Raw genomic sequence first — 24,185 nt, forward strand, 5'->3', positions numbered from 1 at the left:
TGGGAGCAGCGTTTGACTTGTGGAGGATATCTGATATTTAATACAGGTTTTGGTCCGCACGCCACGGTAATGTTTCCCTTACAGGTGAACATCCAAACCTGCACCAAAATCTCTACTAAAGTGCCGTCTAAACTAACATCATCTCGCTTTATCATAGAAAAAACCTTCTCCAGAATGCTTTGCAAGCTTTCTCATTAGAAATGAAAATTATGATCCCAGTGATGGCTTTTGGATGTATCAACTTGGCTAGGCTGAACTACAGCCCTCACAGTTCCCTCTGTGAGGCCAGCTGGATGGGCCAGTGAGGTATTTTCTGTCCAGAGTTAAAGGGTAAAGGGGAGGCGGAGCCACTGTGTATACACATAACTTCCCTCAGTTATTCAAACACTAATTTACATGCTCCTGTGAGGTTTTTTTGCAGATGTGATCAAAGTCCTTAATAAATTATCTTTAGATTAATCAAATGGGTGATTATCCTAGGTGGAACCGACTTCATCAGTTGGAAGGCCTTTAGAAAAAGGCTTAAATCTTCCTTGACCTGGTCTCCAAATAGTCACTGGGCCTACAATTGCTCTCCTTTCCCCTGGATCTCACGATCCTGCCTGTCCGTGGTGACTGCTTAGCCAGCCCTTACAATCGTGTAAGCCAGTTCCTTGTAATACAGCCATTAATATATACATATGTCTCCTATTGGTTCCATTTCTCAAGTTGAACTCTGATTCAGAATTTGGTACTCTAAGTTGTTTTAGAGGAGCAGAATCATAAAGATCGATTAGATTTAGATTTCTCACAAGGAATTGGCTTGTGCAATGATGGCGGCTGGCTAAGTAGGTCCAGAGTCCACAGGGAAGACCTGTTTTCCATGCAACCAAGCAGGGAGGATCACAAGGAGGCTGGAAACCCACAGGTGTGCGCTCAAGCCGTTGTCGGTAGGTGGAATCTTCTCTCCCTTGGGTGGTTCCTCTCTTTGGACCTAAGTCTTTTAGACCACCAGAACTTCAAGTCACAAGGATAGAAAACAAAAAATTTTGTGGATCGGTAGAGTAATAGTGAGAGAAGCCACTAACACTTCCTTGCCTTCAGGCCTGGACTCGTGAACTGTGGCTATGGGAGAAACAGTACTAAATACTGGACACTGACTTAAAGCACATACCAAATGGAGGGGGCACTGCCTGACCCCTGCCGGCACCCTGAACGTGCTGCTCTCTAGCTAGCGCTGTAGCTGAGTTTTCAATAGGTTATTCCACCAGTCTACCCAGCCGGCTACTTCAAGATAATAGAGAACACGATTATACCAGTGAATCCCATGAGCACAGCCCCACTGCCTCATTTTACTTGTTGCAAAATGAGTTCTTTAATGAGAAGTAATACTGTATAAATAAATACCATGACGGTGGCATCCTGTAAGTCTACAGACTTTGGCAGAAGCACTGCATGCAGGGAAGACAAATCTATATTCACCGTGTCTATTCCAATAAGAAAAACCATTGCCCCTTCCATGACGGAAGTAGCAGCATTACTCAAAATACCCAAGAAGCGGAAGCAACCCAAGTATTTATCAATTAATGAGTGTTTAAACAAAACGTGGTATATTCCTACAATGGGATGGAATTCAGCCATAATAGGAATAAAGTATTAACCCATGCTACATGGATGAACCTTGAAAACATTAGGCTAAATAAAAGAAGCCAGATACAAAAGGCTATATATTATATGATTTGATTTGTATGAAATGTCCAGAAATGGCAAGTCCAGAGACAGAAAGATTAGTGGTTGCCATGGCCTGGTAGGAGGAGGAATAGGGAGTGACTGCTAAGAGTATTAAGTTTCTTTTTGGCATGATGGAAATATTCTGGAATTGCATGGAGGTGAAGACTGCACAACCTTGTGAATATACTAGAAACCTTTGAACTGAACACTAAGGGTAAATTTTATGGTATGTGAATTATATCTCAACAAAAAAAACTGTATGAGGAAAAAAATGTAAATAATAGACTAGGGTTGGCGGGAAGGAGAGAAAAGTCATCAAATAATGGGGATCAAATACTATGCAGTCATTTCAGATATCAATGTTACACAGGGGAGTTTTTAAAAATTCTGTTTAGTATTATCTTTTTTTTTTTTAAAGATTTTATTTATTCATTTGACAGAGAGAGTGACAGCCAGCAAGAGAGGGAACACAAGCAGGGGGGTGGGAGAGGAAGAAGCAGGCTCCCAGTGGAAGAGCCCAACGTGGGGCTCGATCCCAGAACTCCAGGATAACGCCCTGAGCCAAAGGCAGACGCCAAACGACTGAGTCACCCAGGAGCCCTTGTTTAGTATTATCTTGATAAGACAACAAAAGAATCTGTTGTTTATCTTATGCACAGGGAATTTTCTAAAAAAATATGAAAATATTAATTTTCATCTCCGTATGAAAAGAAGAAAAGTAAAACTCTTGCTATGTTTAGTGTGAAATATTAACTATATTTTGGTTAAAAAATAAAAACCAGAATTACTGAGATTGGCCGGAAGAGTATTTGAATAACAACACTAGTCATAATGGCCAGTATTTACTGAGCTCATTCTCGTCCCGGTTGGCCACAATTCCATGGTGTAGATTCTTTTTCAGATGAGGACACTGGGGAGCAGAGACTGAGTCACTTGTTCAAGGTCACAGATATAATGGGTGGTAAAGCCAGGATTTGAACGCAGGCAGTCTGGCCTGAGGCTCCTCGCTTAACCTACAGCACCACTTCTTTGGGCAGTATGAATAGATGTAAGAGATGGGGACTCACAGTTAATAGGCCAGTGAGAGAAAAGCCCCCACTGCTGACAGAATTGTTTCTTTCGGGGGGGGGGGACGCCTGGGTGGCACAGCGGTTAAGCGTCTGCCTTCGGCTCAGAGCGTGATCCCAGCGTTATGGGATCGAGCCCCACGTCAGGCTCCTCTGCTATGAGCCTGCTTCTTCCTCTCCCACTCCCCCTGCTTGTGTTCCCTCTCTCGCTGGCTGTCTCTATCTCTGTCAAATAAATAAATAAAATCTTTAAAAAAAAAAAAAAAGAATTGTTTCGGGGAGAAACGGAAATGTTCCTCGTCTAGGCGAGACCTTGGCCGGTTCGTGGGCAGGTAAGCAGCAAGGGTGCACAGAAAGCCCCAGCCTGTTCACAGCTCGGACTCCACCTGGCATTTGGGGCACCATCTGAATGGGCCCTGGGCCCTTTGTCTCTCACTACTGGGCAAGTGTGGACATGCCATTTTCCCCTGTACCCCAGGTTATAGCTGGAGGGCTGCCTGGAGGTTAGACTGAGGGTCCTTCAGTACTTTCTAAACGAAGCTATGAGCTGAGCTGCATCTGCAGGTAGGGAGGTAGGTCCGGGGGCTTAGCTGTGGGCATCTGAGGACATCAGAGTAGGGGAAGGGTACGGAAGCAGATCATGTCAGGCGAGAAACTATCTACTTCTTCTTACCTAATGGAACTTCCACTTGAATAACAGATTAAGTCTAGTGATAAAGCCTCGGATAGAAGAATCCTCCCACCTCCCGCCCTTCTCACTCCCACTACCTCCCCTAGGTTCTCAGGTGCTTTACAGGTAAACAACCCCCAGGAGCAGGAGTGAGAGACGGGGTGTAGACCAGGGAAGGAGCATGGCTACGAGAAGGACGTATCACAGGATGGGCCACAAGTAGGGGCCTCAGAGCTGGAGCGCAATCCCCCCTGGGACATTCTAAGGAATGTAGTACGAGGTACCTAACCACCATCCATCAGGATTCAAAAAGGAAAAGCACTTACTGACCAGCTTCCATCTCTACTGATCCAGTGTGACCCCTCAAATACTAAGGTTCCTGCATTTCGTGGTTGTGCACATGTGAGTGCCCTGCAGGTTTCCCTAGTGCATGAAATAGAAGGCCTGTGGAACAGACCCAAAGCCAGGTGCTGCCCAGTTACAGCTGCAGGAAATGGATGCAAGCCCACAGGGAATCATCACAGAAGGGGCTGCAGGAAGAGGCGGGGGCCAGAGGATCGGCACTAGTGCATAAGCCAGACCTGATATACCACAACCTGGTATTTTCTAAAGCTCATGGAAGAGCACAGGCATCTCCAAGGCCTGGATAGTAGATTCACTCAAGAATGAAGGCCCTGGGGCGCCTGGGTGGCACAGCGGTTAAGCATCTGCCTTCGGCTCAGGGCGTGATCCCGGCGTTGTGGGATCGAGCCCCACATCAGGCTCCTCCGCTATGAGCCTGCTTCTTCCTCTCCCACTCCCCTGCTGTGTACCCTCTCTCGCTGGCTGTCTCTATCTCTGTCAAATAAACAAATAAAATCTTTAAAAAAAAAAAAAAAGAAAAGAAAAGAAAAGAAAAAAGGAGATTCTTTCTAAAAAAAAAAAAAAAAAAAAAAAAAAGTTTTTAAAAAAAAAAAAAAAAAAAAAAAAAAAAAAAAAAAAAAAAAAGAATGAAGGCCCTGACTGGATCTTAGGTGGAGGATAAAAGAGAGAAGAGGAAAAGGCACTGGTTAGCCAAGAGGGGCGGAGAGAGTGGGGCGACGGGGAAGGACAGAGAGATGTAAACTAATGGACTTGTGAAATGCTCCAGCCACGAACCTAGTGAAGCCACACAGACAGATGCCGCCCCAGGGGGGACAGGAGCTGGAGGACAGTGCTCCTTGAGAGAATGGGAATGGTACGGGGTTGGTAGGGACCTGGTGACATTCTTAGCAACAGGACTGTATCTCCTGCACACCACACAGTACTTTGCTTAAGATAACTTGTTTTTTGTTTTCTTACAACGAAAGTCGTTTGTTAGAAGTTGGGGTAGACGGCGTTATGGGATCGAGCCCCACATCAGGCTCCTCGGCTATGAGCCTGCTTCTTCCTCTCCCACTCTCCCTGCTTGTGTTCCCTCTCTCTCTGGCTGTCTCTATCTCTGTCAAGTAAATAAATAAAATATTAAAAAAAAAAAAAAAAGAAGTTGGGGTAGAATCAGGGTGCTATGATGACCATTATGGTTAGGGGATCCAAGGAATACACGAGCCACAAGGTCCCCAGTGGGGGCTAAGTTTCAAGGGCAATAAGAAACAAGTTTTTGTTGGCTAGGGGTTGCCTCCCAACATCAAAGCTGCACTCTGGCCAACCAACAGGTATAAATATTGCCCCCATCACTAGAGGAAAACATCAATTTGAACATTCACATTGATTCAGAGCTGCCCATCTGGAAAAATGTACTACTTGGGCAAGTTGGGAAAACCACAATCTGGGAAAACATTCTCTGTATTTAGGACACAGTAGTGCCAGTTAGTATTTTTCTGAGCCCTCTGGAAAGAATTACCAAGCAGGATTTTTCCCGGGCTGCTTCTGTGACCTGTATTTGATCCATTAGACCAGGGCTGCCTGGAAACTCCAGGCTCCAGGGTAGCACTGTGTTGCAATTCTGTAGCAACTCTGCAGGAAGTTAGTGGATGCAGATTTCTTCTAAATGAAGGGGTAGGAGAAGCTCTGACCCCACTCTAAAGTTACTGTTTCCTGGCAGAGAGAGAGATTTCAGCCCCTTGTTCTGCCACAAAATGGTTAAGATGGTGAAGTTTATGTTATCTGTATTTTATCACAATGTAAAGTAATCCAAACTTGACCTGTAGACCCTGAAGACACAGAATCCTGGTGAGTTCCAGCAGGTGGGGCTGGGGCAAAGGACACGTCAGGGTTAATTCAGCAGGGGCCCAACCAGGGGACCACGTGCAGAGAGTATCCAAGAAACAGAGAACCCAGGATGAGAGACAAACTCTGGAACTGAGAAACTGAATTGGAAACAAGGCACAGAGGGCCTTCAGTGACAAGCTCAAGGATTTGGGCTTTACTCTGAAAGCAGAGGGGAGCTGCTGAACGTTTCCGACTGAGAAGAGGCATGATGAAAGCTGTGCCTCAAGAGGACAAGCCATCTGTCAGTGGATCTCTCATTAACTTCCCACGAGACCAAGACAGGGTTTATCTGTAAACCAGATCACTCTCTAGCGAAATCTAGGAACAATGTGGGGGTAGGAGGCCAGCTGAGGATTAAATGAGTCCCTTGATCTATAGATCCCAGGCCTGGGGCAGGATCCCCGCCATCAGTATTTGTCACAAGCTCCTGCGGTGACGTGTAGCAGGTTTGTGAATCACCTGACTTGGGTGATACCCAGATGCTTGTACTTTAAGGAGCTGAGACGGAGTGGTGGCGGGGGAGAAGGCAGAGTTTAGAAGTGAAGAAAGAAAGGTCACTAAGACTGCTCCTACTGTTCAGGCAGACAAGCAAAAGTGAGAATGTGGACTGGTGGCAAGAGAGACCGGGAGGGAAAAATGACCAGTGGAAACCACCAACACAGAACTGAGAGGATTTCCCTAGTGGTGGCACGTGGGGGTTGAGAAGCAGGGAGAGGCAAGGATGACCGTAAGGTTCCGAGCCTTGGGCAGGTCAGGGACAAATTTAACACATGCAAGGACATTCTTAACTTCACCTTTGGTCTTCACACTCTCTCGGATTCATATGAACCAGCTTACCTGGGTGTGATCACTGCTGGGCACAAGGATAACTTTCACGTTAACAGCTTTCACACTAGCCTTTCACACAACAGCTAACACGTGTTCCCCGAGCACTGTCACAAGCTCTACTGCCCTGCACTTTTGTCTCACGTGTCACCAAGAGATGGCTCTCCCTGTACTCTCTGTGCCTCAGGCACCCTGCTTCATGCTTCACATTCATCACATTCACGACCTCTGTCACTTCTCAAACCACCCTAAGAGCTACTACTGTCCCCATTGTATAGATGGGAAAATTGACACTGAGAGAAACAAAGTAACTTCCCCATGGTCATTTAGGAGGAGACAGAGCAACATTCAAAGCTAGACAGCCCGCCCTGGCACCTAAGCTCTTGGCCACTACGCTACCCCGTAGCCCTGTTGAAAGTGAGGCCACCATGAATCACTGTCTAGAATTTTTAGGCCAGTGAAAGATACAAGTTGTATGTGAAAACACTGCTTAATATCCAATTTGACTGTTGAAACTTAAATGTTTAACTGTAGGGAATTTTTACTGCTGCTTGGTTTACTTTGGAAAATAAACTCAGATGATGAGATTTTTATTATTTTTTTAATGTTAGAAATTTCTCTGTACCCTTTTGGCAAATGAGGATTGCTGTAAGATGCCTTAGAACAGTCTGTCAGGAAATGATTGCACCACTGGGCCAGTTCAGACTGTCTCCTCCTCCTGAGATTTCTTCTGGGCCCTCTTTTGGACAGTCATTATGTAATGACAGAAGCTGCCGGACAGAGGAGGGAGGGGTCTTGCTCCTTACCTTAGTACAGACGCACATTCGACATAATCCAATACAGCCAAAACCCAGCTGATGCTAGTGGGAAGGTATGATACTGTGATTGACGGTAAGAAATATGTATTTGGTCTTCCTCCCATTTCTGGCACAGAGCTGCTAAAACCCTTGGAATTTCCTAAGTGATGAGTGCCACAGAGGTGTCTTATAGTATAACGAGGTGACATTTGGACTGCACCTAAGGATGGGGGCTGTTTGCCAGTAGAGCCAACCATATGATTTAGAGATTTGGAACTTTCAGTCCCACCCCCCAAACCCCACTCCTGACCTCAGGAAGGAGAGAGCAACTGGACACTGAGTTCGATCGTCAGTGACCAGTGATTTAATCAACCATGCCCCTGTAATGAAGGCATAAAAAAGCCCGAAGAACTTGATTCAGAGAGCTCCCGAATTGGTGAACATGTGGCGATTTGGAGAAGGTGGAGCTTGGAGCAGGCATGGAAGCTTCTCACGCTTTTCCCCAAATCTTGCCCCATGCATCTCTTCTATCTGGCTGTTCCTGAGTCATATCCTTATATAATAAACAGGCAATCTAGTAAACAAACTGTTTATCTGAGTTCTGGGAGCTGCTCTAGCAAATTTACCAAACCACCAAACCCAAGGAGAGGATTGTGAGGACCTCTGATTTATAGCCAGTTGGTCAGAAGTATAGTTAACCACCTGGACTTGCACTTAGTGTCTAAAGTGGAGGGCAGGCGGTGGGGGGATGGGGTAACTGGGTGATGTAATGAACACTAGGTAGTCTGTAAGACTGATGAATCACTAACCTCTACCTCTGAAACCAATAACACATTATATGTTAATTAATTGAATTTAAAATTAAAAAAAAATAAAGTGGAGGGCAGTCTTTAGGGACTGAGCCATTTACCTGTGGGATCTGATGCTACCTCTGGTCAATAGTGTCAGAATTGGGTTGAACTGTAGGACACCCAACTGGTGTCAGAGAATTGCCTGGTAAGGGGAAACACCACACAAACACACACACACACACACCACCACCACCACCACCACCACCACCACCGTTGACCAGAATCGGGAGGTTTTCTATGCTTCCCAAAACTCTAAGAAACTTTGTGAAGCCTCCTTTCTCTGACAATCATTTCAACCCATCTGGTCACATCATATCTGAATATCATGTGGAAGTATGACAGCCATTTCTGTCTGCAGCTCTCTGGCTGTGTTATGAATGAAAAAAAAAAGTGAATCATTCAACGTATCCAACACTTTTCTTACTCCACATTGAGTTGACCCCACACCTTCCTGCAAATTGCTCACGATAAACCTCAGATCTGTATCTATTCAAATAAAAACTTAACAGATTTTACATTTATTATTAATGTAACATGCTATGCAAATGTACCATAGCCTGACGAAGGCATTCTAGTACATGGCTTAAATGACACAAGCACCTACTACAGTCTTTGTTAGTACTTAGCTTTCCTTTATTATGGCTTTTAAAAAATAGTTTTTAAAAGTACATGATTCCTTTGGACCACCATTTAGGAAAGATTAGAGATAAAAACATTTCCAGTAATAAATTAATCATTTGTATAGAGGTTCAGATTAGAAAATGTCAAATACTGGGGAAAAAAATATTTTAAATTAGCTCAATTTAAATATGGGGTCATTTCACGTAAATACCTAATTTGAATTTTCAGTGTTTCACTTGTTTGATATGTTAATTCCATTCTGCCAGGTCTTATTTCAGTAAATTCTCAACTATTCCAGATAAGATATAAAAACAATTCAATTCCTGTCAGTTAACTTTATCTGTCTTCATGCAACCAGGATGAGAAACTTCTGCTCCCTACACGAGAGTCAAAATACGAAAATAATTCCCCCAATCCACTAGCAAGGAGAAAATAATACTGTAGTTCAGAATAAGGCCTGCACAGCTGTGAACTTTCCCAGAGGACTTCACTTCAGCAAACAAGGACTGATTCCTTTCAAAATTCAACCCTGGTTGAGAAACACCGAAGTCACAGATAGAGCCCCAAGTGCAGAAGTTACAGACACTGACAAAAATGCCCCACGTAAGGAGGCAAGGTTTTCAGGCGGTACCTTTCCTTCAACAGCAAACGCACTCACGAGGTTCAGGAGCATGATTCAGTTTTTCTCAAAATGTTGTGACCATTTGCTGAATCTTCTTCCACTAGGCCTGCTGAGACCAGAGAAACCGATCACATTTTTCAAGCATGCTTTGTATCAAAGCTCTGAAATCCCAAAGAAAAGAAACAAGTGCATTTAGTTCTCATTGTTCTTTCTTGACAAAACTTTTTAAAACCCACACTGAACTAAAGGATACAAAAAACTGATTCTGTGCATCAAAAGACACAATTCCGGAGTGAAAAGGCATCCTGCCCTATAAGAGAAAACAAATCATGTATCTGATAAAGGGTTAATATCCAGAATACACAAAAAATTCATATAACATCAAAAAAGAAAAAAAAAACCAATGCGATTAAAAAATAGGCAAAATTACATGAACAGACAGGTCTCCAAAGATGATATATAAACAGCCAACAAGCGTATGAACAGATGCTCAACACCAGTAATCATTAGGGAAATGCAAATAAAAACCACAATGACTTCTCACCTGGTGCCCATTAAGATGGCTACTATCAAAAAGAAAATTACCAGGCTGCTGAAAATATGGAGAAAATGGAACCCTTGTGCACTATTGGTGGGAATGTAAAATGGTGTAACCCCTATGGAAAACAGTATGACAGTTCCTCAAAAAATTAAAAATAGAATTCCGTATGATCTAGCAATTCCACTTGTGGGCACACACCCAAAAGAACTGAAAGCAGGGTCTCAAAGGGACATTTGTACATCTGTGTTCATAGCAGCATCACTCATAAGAGCCACGAGGTGGAAGCATCCCAAGTGTCCATAATACAGATGAATGGATAAACAAAACGTGGTATATCCACAAAATAGAGTATTATTCAACCCTAAAAAGGAAGAAAATTCTGGCACACGCTATAATATGAATGAACCTTGAAAACATTATGCTAGGTGAAATAAGCCAGTTGCAGAAAGACAAGCACCATATGAATCCACTTATATAAGATACTTATAATATAAGAGTCCTCCCTTACCCACAGTGTTGTTTTCTATGGTTTCAGATACCCATGGTCAACCATGGTCCAGAAGCAAATGATCCTCCTTCTGGCATATTATCAGAAGGTCAAGAATAGCCTACCACTACGTCACAATGCCCATGTCGTTCATCTCATCGTGTGGGCCTTTTATCATCTCACGTCGTCACAAGAAGAGGGGTGAGTATGGTACAATATTTTGAGAGACAGAGAGAAAGACCACATCCACATAACCTTTATTACACTATGCTGTTAGAACTGTTCTATTTTATTAGTTATTATTATTCTCTTACTGTGTCTAATTTATAAGTTAAACTTTATCATAGGTATCCATGTATAGGAAACGACATAGTACGTATAGGGGTTCAGTATATCCATGGTTTCAGGAATTCACTGGGGATCTTGGGGAACATATCCCCCTTGGATAAGGGGAGACTACTGCAGTCAAAATTACAGAGACAGAAAGCAGACTGGTGGCTGCCAGAAGCTGCATGGAGGGGGTAATGAAGAGTTGCTGTTTAATAGGTAAAGTTTAAGTTTTACAAGATAATATGGATATACTTAACACTACTGAACCAAACACTTAAAAATGGTTAAGATGGTAAATTTTACGTTATCTGTGTTTTACCAAGATGGAAACAAAAACAAAAATAGCCCTGAGACAATTTAACATTTGGTACTAATACTGTCTTCGAGAACTAGTACATGTCAGCTCTGGGTATCCACATTGATCCGGACAGTGTCTTGGTCATGACTGTGAAATACAACATTACTTTAGGTTCCTCTCATCAGATGAGTCTCAGCCCCCTCAGCTGTTAGTGAGGGGCTGGGGCTGAGTCATCTCTAGAGCCCCACCCCCTTCTGAAAATCTGTGAGCTTCTACTTTCCCCAAGCACCTGTGGAAAAGGGCATGACAAGGGCATGACAAGTATTACCTCTGCCTTTTCTCAGCAATCCTTAGGATATCGCAGGTTCTGGTAAACCTCTCTGACAGCTCCAGGGTCAAACCACATTCCTGTAGCAGTGTCCAGGCCCGATCTGGGCCCATGGCCTTAGCTAACAAGAGTGCCACATTCTCCACATTGATGGGAGACGGCCCATCACTGAAGTTCCCATTTGGTAACTTTTGCGAGGCTGGCTTTGTGCTCTTGTTCTGTACGAGATGTAGGAGAAGCTTCCATTCCTCCACGGTCTCTGGGACCCAACCTACACACACACACACACACACAGGAACACACAAATGTTGGCTCTAACGGCTCTCAGCACGCTGCCTGCGTACAGGAGATGGTCAAACCATCTGTGAAAACATTTAATACCAAAACATAAGAACATAATCTTACCATCCTAACAAAGTTATTTTCTGAACATTTGTTGAATAAATAATCCATGATAAGAAGTCACAAAATTATCTCCAAAATCCTTCATTCATTTGCTCACTCAAGAATTCCCCAGGTATACAGCCTACGCCAGGCACCCAAGGTGCAGCGAGGGACCAACCAGACATCATGAGCCCTGCACTCTTGTGGAGCTCACAGTCTAGTAAAGGGGGCAGAACCTAGATAAACACAGAAATAAATCTGTACTTATAAACTGGGCTAAGTGCACTAAAGATCAGGGAACCATTAGAGAGAACGGCAGGTTTGGGGGAGGATCTGAGAAGGACTCCATGAGGATGGGCAGGTAAGCAGAGAGCTGAAAGACCAGGCAAGCTTAAAGAGCACATGCCTGTGGCTGATGTATGGGCAGCTTGAGGTCACAGGGCGTTAGGAACCGAGGGTGAAGGAACCTACATTTCTGACAAAGGAAACACGGAAGGCAACATGACTTGAATTCAAGAACTCAAAGAAAGGCCTACAGCGCACAAAAGCCTGGGCTTTGTTCTGAGTTCCACATAAGGCACTTCAAGGAGGAGAGCCACATCATCCAATTTTTGTAAAAGAACCCCTCTGGCTGCTATAGGGAAAATGGATTAAAGGTGGGAGAGAATGGAAACCAGATGACTGATCCTGAGGTTGCTGCAGCCATCTGGGCAAGTAGCTAGGACCAGAGCTGGTGCTGGAGCAAAAGGAGGTATACAGATGGGAGAGCTATATCTGGCAGTAAAACCAACATGCCTTGAAGAGTGATTAACATGAGTTATGGGGTAACAGAAGTGTCAAGAAAAGACCCCCATTTAATACAGCAAAGGTAAGAACAGCTGCTATTATTACTTTAACAAATACTCAGAGTCCTTTTATCTGGGCAGAAAGGATTTTAAGTGATACTTATTTTTTTCTTTATGCTTCCTGAATTTTCAGTTTTTATAATAAACATCATGTTATAACTTAAAAAATATAAACAATGTCTATCTTAACTATTCTGGTTATTTTTCAGGAGCGTATCCAAGCCTACAGCTCTAGTCCTACAGAACCACCTGGCCCTCTTCTTCACTTCTGAAACAGAGATGATCTCGGTAATTTTTGCGATAGTTGGGACATCTGAAGCTAACACCTGCCAGTCAACTGGCTTCTCTGCCCCGTTCCAACTTTCCCTCTCCTACACCAACAGGGCTGAACCAGGCTGTAGGTCACACTGCTGAATGAAGGACACTGATGTCACGCAGTTGGCATCTCTGCACTGAGACGAATAAAGAAACACTACAGAACACCCAAGACAGACTCTCAGGGCTCAGACATCAGTGTGTCAAAAGCCTGGCCTTCTCAAAGATAGACAAGGCAAGAAACAACAATTGTTGGAGAGGATGTGGAGAAAGGGGATCCCTCCTACATTGTTGGTGGGAATGCAAGTTGGTACAGCCACTATGGAAAACAGTGTGGAGGTCCCTTAAAAAGTTAAAAATTGAACTACCCTATGACCCAGCCATTGCACTACTGGGTGTTTACCCCAAAGATACAGACGTAGTAAAGAGAAGGGCCATATGCACCCCAATGTTCATAGCTGCATTGTCCACAATAGCCAAATCATGGAAGGAGCCGAGATGCCCTTCAACAGATGACTGGATTAAGAAGCTGTGGTCCATATATACAATGGAATATTACTCAGCTATCAGAAAGAACGAATTCTCAACATTTGCTGCAACATGGACGGCACTGGAGGAGATAATGCTAAGTGAAATAAGTCAAGCAGAGAAAGACAATTATCATATGATTTCTCTCATCTATGGAACATAAGAACTAGGATGATCGGTAGGGGAAGAAAGGGATAAAGAAAAGGGGGGTAATCAGAAGGGGGAATGAAACATGAGAGACTATGGACTATGAGAAACAAACTGAAGACTTCAGAGGGGAGGGGGTGGGGGAATGGGATAGACTGGTGATGGGTAGTAAGGAGGGCACGTATTGCATGGTGCACTGGGTGTTATACGCAACTAATGAAGCATCAAACTTTACATCGGAATCTGGGGATGTACTGTATGGTGATTAACATAATATAATAAAATAAAATTAAAAAAAAAAAAAAAAAAGCCTGGCCTTCTGACTGTCATTTTATCTCTGTTGTTGGATTCATGAAAATTACAAAAAAATTTTTTTTTTTCATTATCTAAATACCTGTGAAGGCTTAGGAAAAGCTGACTGGCACTCCACTTTAAGTTCATTTTGATGGTATCTAACATCTGGCTGTGTAAGAAGCAACATGGTGCTGAGAGAAGAATCTGAACACAAACTTTATAGAGAGAGTCACACCTGGGTCTGAACACCTGCTCCACCAGCGGTATGGCTCTGGGGAAACCAACGTCCTTCCTCTAGGCCTCAGTTATAACTTCCATAAAACAGAAATAACAGTAACTATTCCAACGGCAAATGAAGAAGGACCTAGTATAGTGGGTAACACACAGTAGGCACTCATTAATAGAAAAGTTGCCTTCGTTTATTCCTAATAATGATTTCATAACATACTAAGTGGTATACAGAAAAACAAACAAAACAAACGAAAAAAAAAAAAAACCTCCACAAATGTGACCGCTAGCCAGAACTACAGAATTACATACAGGATCATCGAAATGTTCACCGAATTTCTTTACTGAAAAGTTTGCAGTGACTTCTAAAATACTACAACCAAGAGTAATCAATTGAGATTTACATACCATTGTCCCCTTCCATCAGGCTCATATCATTCAGGTACACAATGTTGGTGAAGGCCTCTCTTCTTCTCTCCAGCTCCCAACAAAGAGAAAGATATCCAGGCCAAAAACTTTAAAGGCAACAAAGTTGAAGAAGGGAATCAAAATAGTGAATTTATCTGGAGCTGTGCTGTCCAATATAGTAGATGCTAGCCACATGTGGCTACTTTAAATTAAATAAAAAGTCAGTTCTTCAGCTGACTAATCCATCTTTCAAGTTTACAACAGCCAAAGTGGCTAGTGGCTACCATATTGGACAATGCGTAGAATATTTCCATTATCACGGAGTGTTCTATTAGACGCCCCGATTTGGAGTGTTTAAGAAAAAAAAAAAGAAAAAAAGCTAGAGATAAATTCTGACATTTGAGGCCAAGCACCAATTATGAAATGTGCAACCTTATATACTTTATAAACTTTCAGATTTCTTCCCCAAATATGCAAACTATGGAACTTTTCCTTGACTCTTCCCCACCTCCTTCATTTGCTATACCCATTGTCTGTAAGTCCCACTGCACTTTCCTTCAGAATGTCCCATTTCCTTCAGAATGTGCACCTTCTGCTGCCCTACTAATCACCAATTCAGTCATACCTGAATTACTGCCAACAGCTTCCTAGCTATCCCTCCCGTCTCCAACCCTTCTCATGTATGACACCAGAAATGATCTCCAGAAAGCTCCACTTTTATGTCATTTTTGTACCCCAAAGTCTAAAAGGTCTCTACTGATAACTAAATTCTTCTGATGAGCTTTCAAGATCCTACATGATTTCATCACCCACCACACCTGGCTAGTCTCATCCCTTATTGTCAATGCACAAATATGTATCAAGTACCTACCACTGTATGAATTAAAGCATTATGAGGTCCCTATCTCCAAAAGATTGTAATCCAGGTGGAGCCATAAGATAACACTTCCAGGCAATAAAGAACTGGTATGTGGTACAGACAAAAAGAATGTCAGTCTCTCAGGCCCCTGCTCCACCTGCCCTGCCCTCCTCTTGGGCTCCTTTATCAATATAAATCCTGTCCAGCCTTCAGGGCTTTAACCTCCAAAGTTTTGCCTCCTCCTTAAGTCCTTCACCAGCACTTCTACTGAGCACATTCTGATCTCCCCCTTCTCGAGAACCCTGTATCAACTGTAACTCTTATCACACAGTCTGATGCTTAAATACCAGCTGAGTGCCCGAGAACTGGGGCTAGCTACTAAGGACCAGGGGGAAAAAGGAATTAGCAAGGGCCATTCTCTTCTACACAAAGAAAATATATGCACAAAATTTAAAAGGAAAAAGATGTTTACTCTACTATCACTTAAAACAAAAGGTACGTTTCCATAGTAAAGAGAATTCCCAAATGATAAAGCATACCAACTCAAGTGCTTCGCTACAGAGCTATTAACTGAGACGATTCAAATCTTAACTTCAGCTTCTAAAAAAATTCTCACTTACCCATGAGACCTACAGATGTCAGTCATTTTCTCTTTGGTTGTAAAATCTGCAGGTAGTTTAATGAGGTGAAGCATCAGCTGACTGTAACCCCACGAAGACAAGTGGGAATGAGGCCTGTGAAATGAAAAGCTCTCAGTAAACTGAAGAGGAAATACATTCTACAAAATGTTTATCCATCATCTAATAGAGAAGAATAGAGTTTAATTTTATTTGTTCCATTATTATATTTTTCAAACATTTCTACTTGACTCTCAAAAAATTAAAAATAGCTATTTTTCTTATACAAATACCTGTTTACTTTTTATATGTTTATCTGCCACTGACAGGTTTTATTTCCTGTTTGGTAACTACATTCATCTAGTTATATGTAAATCTGGTTATACTTTTTCTCTCACTGTATTCCACTCATCCAAATTTGGGGCAAAATTTCCTCTTTAGTTTCTTGCCATAAACCCTGGACAGGATCAGCTATATGCATAAAGCTGTAAGCAGCTAACTATATTTATATGACATGTAAGGCACTAAATACTTTTCACAGGATAAAGGCCTTCTTTATCACTAGTCTACTGTGGTACTCAAAATTTCTCTGTGGCTCTGTAAATATTTGGTGCCTGCTTGCTTAGATGTCTCTAAAGTTTTGGGCATAGTCCACTGATTGAGGTTTTTGTTTTTGTTTTTTAAGTGGGAACATGTTAATATCTTTATTATATAAATAATTCCTAAAATTTTAAAACCTATGAATCCAAAAGATAAATGTACAAAGCACAAAAATAAACACTTTACAAAGTAGAAAAAAAATTAACAAATATTCAACAATTAATAAAAATTCATCAGTCCCACTATTAGTAAAAGAAATGTCATATAATACTACTACTTTTTCACCTGTCAAATTAACAAAGTTTTTTGTTTTGTTTTGTAAATGGTTAATTCTGGCAAGGGTTTAGGAAAGTTGAGTATTCTTTTTTTTTTAAACCAAACTTAATATTTAATTATCTATTTAACCAAGCCAGCAGTAGGACGTTCTCCAGAAGGCTGTAGAGTTGTCAGCAAACTTAGCTTGAGGGTATTAATCATAATATTCAAATATGTAATTTTAATTTATGCCAATTCTGTATCTTCAGTAAAATCAATTACCTATTTTTTTAAAATTAGACATTTTAAGTAATCAAAAGCAAAAGAAAGAAGCCTATAATTCATCACTCTCAGATAACCATTATATGTCCTTCTAGACCTTTTTTCTAGGCATATTAAGATAGGTACTTGGGGGGCTTCTAAAAAGCTTCTCCTAAAGGAAAACACAAGGAACATTTCTAATACATTACATGTACCAGTGTGTATTTTTTTATGAATACTTTTTTTTTTTTAGTCCCCAATCAAGCTATGTCTAAAGAAAACATGTAATTTTCTCCCTCTAATACAGGTTGAATCACTGACTACTCTTAATGTGGATACATGAAAGAGCTTCAGGGAGTCAGTTTAACCTGAAATCATGTGCAAAATTGTGCAGGGATGTGCATTCTTATGAGAGGAATCATCAGATTCTTGTAAAAACATTCATAACTACTAAGACATACACTCAGTCACATTACTATCATGACTCTTCCATAGCTGTTCCTGAAGAAAGCCCAGAATGCTCCACGTGAATAAAGCCGTTCCATTCTAGAAGAACATGAGAGCTTAGAAAGAGAACTTTTGTACCTGGGGTTTCCTTCATTGTCCATTGTGCTTGCGTTTGGAGGAGCATCGTGGGACACGGCCAAAAGCAGCCAATCCAATCTTAAAGACTCTGGTTGTAGGAGGGACTCAAGGAAGGACGGCCTAAAAGAAAGTTGGGGACAAAAATCACCAATCTTGATGCTGAGAAAGGAGACATAATATGTGGGAATGTGAAGAAAATGTTACTAGGGGATCAAAACAGTAGATGAAAATGCTCTGCTACAAAATGTCTAGAAATGCAGGTGAAAATCTGACAGTCTTTTAAACGAACAGCTGAGCTCAAGATAATATGGAAAATGCCAAAAGGCCAAAAAGAGAGAGAGAGAGAGGGAGGGAAATAAAAGCCAGTATGGCACATGTAAATCGATCAGAGGAAAAAAGGTAGTGGTGGGGGGATGTTGCCAGTTTCAACAACCAAGGGCCATGTGGAAACAGGGAAGGAGGCCTTGATCTAAAACAGAGTCAAAGAGCTGGAACTGAGATCTACAAAAAGCTGAAATCCCACAAAAAGCTGGGATATTATCAATAAAGAGGTCGCAATAAACCCACTCACCGGCAGAAACAATAAGGAAGCTTATCTGTCTTAGTGGAGGACCTGAAGCATGGCTTTTTTTTTTTTTTAGATTATTTATTTATTTATTTATTTGACAGAGAGAGAGACAGCCAGCGAGAGAGGGAACACAAGCAGGGGGAGTAGGAGAGGAAGAAGCAGGCTTACCAGCGGAACAGGGAGCCAGATGCGGGACTCGATCCCAGGACCCTGGGATCATGCCCTGGGCCAAAGGCAGCCGCTTAAAGACTGAGCCACCCAGTCGCCCCCTGAAGAAGGGATTTTACACTGATCACCTCAGAATCCTGGGGTGGGGCGGGGGGAGAAGTGTGGTATGCGCACATTTACAGTGCGTGCTGTGGGCGGTTGACAGAAGGATAATGACTGCAATCATCCTCTTCCATAGTAGGGGCCTCAGCTCTGTGACAGTTGGCAGTAAAAACATTACAACGGCTTCTACAAGGGAAACAATGCCCTATCAAAGCAAAGGGGAGTCTGCAAATGTTCTCGCCTTCTCACCGTTGATCTTCAGGCCTCGATTTCACCAGACTGTCTAAATAGGCCAAAAACTGAGCAGGATGACGATGACAAAGTTGTATGACATCCGAAGGCAAAATAGATGGGTAAAACCTGATTAAGGACCGAAGGGCAGATTCTCCAAACTTCTCACACAATCTGCATTTAAAGACAAAACAAGTTAGTTTCCAACTCCAGTGAGATGGTGTAACCTGGCTACACCGTCTAAGCACTTATTAGGAACAAAAATAATAAGACACTGCCCACCAGGCAACTGAGTAAAACTTTAGAGATTAAGACACAAACAAAAAAACACATGCTTTATTCAGATAAACAACATATACGGCAACTTACCGGGCAGCATAAGCAATCAACAAAGGATTGTCAAAGGTGACTGAGTCATTCAGTAACTTTAATCTTGTTGGTAGGTCTCCTTCTTCCATCTCCATATATGTAGGATTGGAACTTGCCATTTCTGAAAGATAAAGCACACACTTTTCCTTTCATCTCCTAGCTATAAATATTCAGTTCATGAACACATTCATTCAACAATCATTAATCATGGACCTACTGGGTGCACGGCACAATGTTTAAGCACTGAAGGACAGACAAAAAAGAACAAGATGCAAGGCCTACTTTTAAAGACCTTAAAATCAAATTGGGAGGCAAAGCACACTGTAATTTTTAAACAAGAGTAAAGAACATATAACCAATATATAAGCCACTATCACCCTCAAAAAAGAATAACATATTATTAGCATATATGTGTTACATACTAAATCAATAAAATGTGTGTATATATATATGTGTGTGTGTGTGTGTGTGTGTGTATACACATACATATGCATATATATCTACCATCAAGGCCAAATTTCTCATTTATCCTACAACCAGTGCCCCTACTCCATCATTTTGAACAAAATAAATTAACTTAAAATTTCACCTATTTTTAATACATATCAGTTATAGCCAAGTGTGAGCAATCATCTAGTTACAACTACTTGTAGCTAAAATACATATATATATTATACACACACACATACATGAATCTGAAGTGAGGTTTTTTTTAAGATTTTATTTTCAAGTAATCTCTACACCCAACGTGGGGCTCGGACTCACAACCAGAGATCAAGAGTTGAACGCTCCACCGACTAGGCCAGCCAGGAGCCCCTAAGATGAGTTTTTTGAAGTAGTTTTCAACTGGCTCTGAAGACCAATCCCCAAGAACAGTTCCAAAAACTGTTTTCCTTACTTACCTCATTAGCAAAAGGGTGGAACCTATTCAGATCATTTCTAAAAACCCAACCTTCAATTTCTCATACACAGTTTTTTAAAACCATTTTTTCCCAGTTTCATTATTGCCTATTTGATTGCGTCAGGCGGTAAGTACTTGAACAAATTCAGAGAAGGCGGACGGCATTTAGAGCTAGAGACCTGACGGCAAGCTTTATAATCAGGTGGGGGCTAAGCCAAACATCTCTCCCTAAATTCAAGCAAGCAGCTGCATCATTTCAAAGTACCCAACCCGCTGGCTCTAGCCAGCTCTGGTAATAAGTTAACAACTACTCAGGCTGATGAGACTCTTTTCAGGGTTGGGTATGATCACATAAGAGAAAGATATTGCAAAGTTCCACTAAGTAATAATATGAAACATTTGAACCTACTGGAAGAGAAATAAATGTTTTTATTTCACATAAAAGTCTATCTCAACTCAGAGAAAGAAACTGAAATAATTTCTTAGGCTTTTAACTAAATGTGAACTGAAGCAGAGCGTAACTACAGATCACATTTCTAGAAAACTAGATCTTTAAGTCAGACAATATAAAAATACATCTGTACCTGTGACTGTTAACCTTTGCTTCTATATCAATTATTCAAAAACGTGGGACTGTACAGTGGGAAGAGCATGCATGGTCTGAGGTATGAGAGCTGGTTTCCACGGAAGGAAGACACACACTTTCAGTCAAGCGTGAAATGACGACTGCTGCCTGTCCACCAAAATCCCTGAGGCAGACACGCAAGCTCTTCCCGTTTCCTTCCTTCTAGACCCCTGAATAGCTTACATTTCCCAGTCTCCTTCGCAGGGAGGGAGACCATGTGACAGAATTCTCACCAATGGAACCTAAACAGGAGAGATGTCAGGCACTACAAGGTCAGGCCTCTAAGAGGGCATAGCATTTCTGCCCCTTCCACATGCATTTCCCTGGACATAGCAATCCATTCTCAATCATAAGCCCCAAGGAAGATGGAGTTCAAAAATATGGAAGAAACTTGGAACTTTGGATTACCACATGGAAGAGAGCTTCCCACTGACTTGGAACCTGTCCTGGAGTGATAGGAGCAAAAAATAAACTTCTATTGTATCTGACCGATTAGGAGATTTTACTACAGCAGTTCAGCCTACCCAACTATTACAATCTTTCTGTGCCTCAGTTTCTTCACCCATTAAATAGAATAACACCATCTACTCTGAAGAGATTTATAAGGAAAGAAATGAGAGGATGCCTATCAAGTGTTTAGCACGATATCTGATGCACAGTAAGTACTCAGTAAACGGCATAGATTATCTCTGCATTAGTAAGTTACATAAAGGATTTTCTTGTTTTTATTTATCTGCATTTATAAAATGTTTTACTCTAACCCCAACTTTCCAACATTGCTATATACATTTTCTAAGTATGACCGTGAGAGAAATAAAATGAATTTCTTATAATACCATTGCAAATGCAATCAATGCTTGAAGAACTATTAAAAATTAAATTGAGTGGGAAACAGAATGGAGGCTGACCAGAATAGAAGTGACTTTGTATTTAAGTCTTCCTCTTTAAATGAGAAAATGCTAAGATGTTATTGTGCTCTACAAATTTCTATTTGATAAGGCAATCTGATTATTACCTTTCAATCCTTCAATAAAAGTATCCCAAACACAAGGACTGTTTGCGTAACTAAGCTTGATACCCTCCTTTGCTCTTTTCAAGTCCAAGAGAAAAAAGTACTTCTTTATGAACTGGCAAGCCAGAATTTCAGGAGAGTACTGTTGCAAAGTGTGGTCCACATGTCCACTTGTGCTTTTGGTCTCAGAATTCAATACATTCAATTCCAAACACAACGTTGTCAATTCAGCCAGGTCCTTCTGAAGACCGTTAGCTATGGTACACGGAGAACATACTTGGAAAAGGTCAGCCAGGGGCTCCCTCAGACCACCTGTAGATTCACATGCTGTTGGAGCAACAAGTTCTTCATTGCCTAAAGGGTCTCTTGTTTCTTTTTCATTATCTTCATCTAACATTTCCTTTTCTGACTCGTCAAACGACAGCATATCCTGGTTTGATGTCGTGGATGAGTTGCCAGTATCTGAAATACCTGAAAAGTCCTTCACGGCAAATGTTTTCTCTAACTGTGAAAGCCACTCCTGTAAGACCATCCTCAGAGACGTGGGTTCAAACAAAACCAGTGGGTCCTGTAGTTTGGTCCTACACAAGACAGACAAATATGAAACTGATGCTCCATGTATTTTTTTTAAAAACAAACTATTTCTTGCTAAACAAACCTACTGGATAAAACGTATTTATTGGGAATAAATGTTACTTTTCAACCCTCAACAATTATCTCAGCAAGATGATCATACAGAGAGTGTTAACTTTAAGGCTAATTGTTGAATTTCAATTACAAATGAGACTACCTCTGCCCCACACTGTCTCAGGACCACTACTGATGACCTCAAAGTCATTCCCATTCACTATGAAACTCTCGTTCACAAATACTCACATTGCTTTTGCTGTTGCTACTTTGAGCTCTCGGAGCTTGTCCTCTTCTGGAGATGGACTAATTACTTCTTTTTTGCCCCTAGAAAGGTGTGAGAAGAGTTAGAGGGGATTAGAGCGTCCTGAGACAAGTGTTTCTAAGTGCTCACTAAATGGCAAGTATTGTACTTAATATTATGTGACACAAACAGAAGAGTATAAAAAAATGGTCTATGGCTTCAAGATGAGTAAGCTCAAGTGAAAAAGAAAGGTATGTGAACAACTAACTGTAACACAAATGAGAATACAATGAATGCTAAAGAGGAACACAAGCATCGTGCTAGTAAAGCATGGTAAAAGGAATAATTATTCTGATGAGGCAATCAAGGGATGCCTTCCCCGGAGGCAGCATGTGTGTTAGGAAACATGGGGGGGGGGAGTGCAGGTGAAACAAACATGAGGAAAGGTAGTAAGCGTACCGACCCAGCGCTCTGACAGGACTGGACTTCAGAGCGCCTGGAAGGACATGGCTAGAAATAAGGCTGGAAAGGCGGGCTAAGGTCAGACTGAGGGCTGCCTTCAATGCCATACCAATACCTGCAGTTTTTCCTTTAAATACATGGATTCACAGACTGCTCTATTTCATCTGACTGTCCACATACACTGGGCCTTGAGGCTCTCAATCTCTGGGTAAGTGCTGAGCTTGCGTGCTTGTCATGCTCAGATGCCCTGCACTGTGAGTTAAAGGAGAGCCCAGCTGGACGGACACGTCACACTGTGCCAGACCAAGGGCTCTGCTACAACTTCACCACACGAGGCCTATGCCACCAGCGTATCATATGAAGGTACATGACAAGACCTCAGTGTCAATGCTGCCATCTTACAGACCAGAGAGCCTTACTGACTTACCCAAGGTCACATGCTAGTCAGAGGCACAGCAAGGACAAGGCCTCGATCGTTGGTCGTCCTACTCTTAATCTAATCTTCTTCTCTAACATCCCAGAAGTTTGAAGAGATTTGGAGGGGAGGGAGGTTACGCAGGGCAAAGACGAAAAAGGTGCTAACTTAGAACTCTCTCAAAAGGTTTGCCACGGATACATGTCATTTTCCAACACTTACTTTATGGTATTCACATTTTTCATGAGCTACACAATCTTCACTGAACAAGTGTGCCTTCTCCAATAGCACAGAGTCTAAGGCTTTCTTCAGAATCACAGCTACACCCTCTAGCATTTACCCAGATTTATAAGCAAGAGCTTACTCAGTGTCTTCTTCCTTTGCGCATGTGACTGGACTCATCTCCTCTTCACATAACTGCTCACCACCCTTGGGTTCTGGTCTTATTTTCAGATCAGGGCTTGTATGAAGGGTGCCAATCTTCTCAGTAGTTTTACGTACAAAGCTAGAAACACTGGAAGTCAAATACCGAAAAACTAACATGAAAAAAACCTCATTACTCCCAAGAATGAAAAATTTAGTACCTGAGTCCTCTATGTCCCTGTTAGTTCTAGAAAGGCAATTTGGACTTAATAAAAAGAAAGACTAGGGGCGCCTGGGTGGCACAGCAGTTAAGCGTCTGCCTTTGGCTCAGGGCGTGATTCCCGGCGTTATGGGATCGAGACCCACATCAGGCTCCTCTGCTATGAGCCTGCTTCT

General features: G+C 41.9%; 1 protein-coding gene across 9 annotated transcripts in view; it reads right to left on the minus strand.

The window, feature by feature from the left end:
• Positions 1-7,247: 7,247 nt before the first annotated feature.
• HPS5 (HPS5 biogenesis of lysosomal organelles complex 2 subunit 2) overlaps positions 7,248-24,185 on the minus strand; it is a 47,518-nt gene continuing 30,580 nt past the window's right edge. For 4 of the 9 annotated variants that reach the window (XM_019806832.2, XM_019806831.2, XM_019806830.2 and 1 more), the window contains exons 14-23: positions 23,791-23,940; positions 22,555-22,632; positions 21,682-22,259; positions 19,141-19,261; positions 18,790-18,945; positions 17,703-17,822; positions 16,005-16,118; positions 14,526-14,632; positions 11,377-11,647; positions 7,248-9,702 (exon numbers count right to left, since the gene is read on the minus strand). In XM_019806832.2, coding sequence (XP_019662391.1) covers positions 9,618-9,702; positions 11,377-11,647; positions 14,526-14,632; positions 16,005-16,118; positions 17,703-17,822; positions 18,790-18,945; positions 19,141-19,261; positions 21,682-22,259; positions 22,555-22,632; positions 23,791-23,940 — 1,780 coding nt within the window. In that variant the 3' untranslated portion in view covers positions 7,248-9,617. Of the gene's footprint in view, positions 9,703-11,376; positions 11,648-13,956; positions 14,254-14,525; positions 14,633-16,004; positions 16,119-17,702; positions 17,823-18,781; positions 18,946-19,140; positions 19,262-21,681; positions 22,260-22,554; positions 22,633-23,790; positions 23,941-24,185 lie in introns of those variants that run through there. The other 5 variants (XM_019806833.2, XM_034646482.1, XM_011233496.3 and 2 more) reach the window with 5 other exon arrangements.

The sequence above is a fragment of the Ailuropoda melanoleuca genome, chromosome 16, assembly GCF_002007445.2.
Source record: "Ailuropoda melanoleuca isolate Jingjing chromosome 16, ASM200744v2, whole genome shotgun sequence".
NCBI classification, from domain to species: domain Eukaryota; kingdom Metazoa; phylum Chordata; class Mammalia; order Carnivora; family Ursidae; genus Ailuropoda; species Ailuropoda melanoleuca.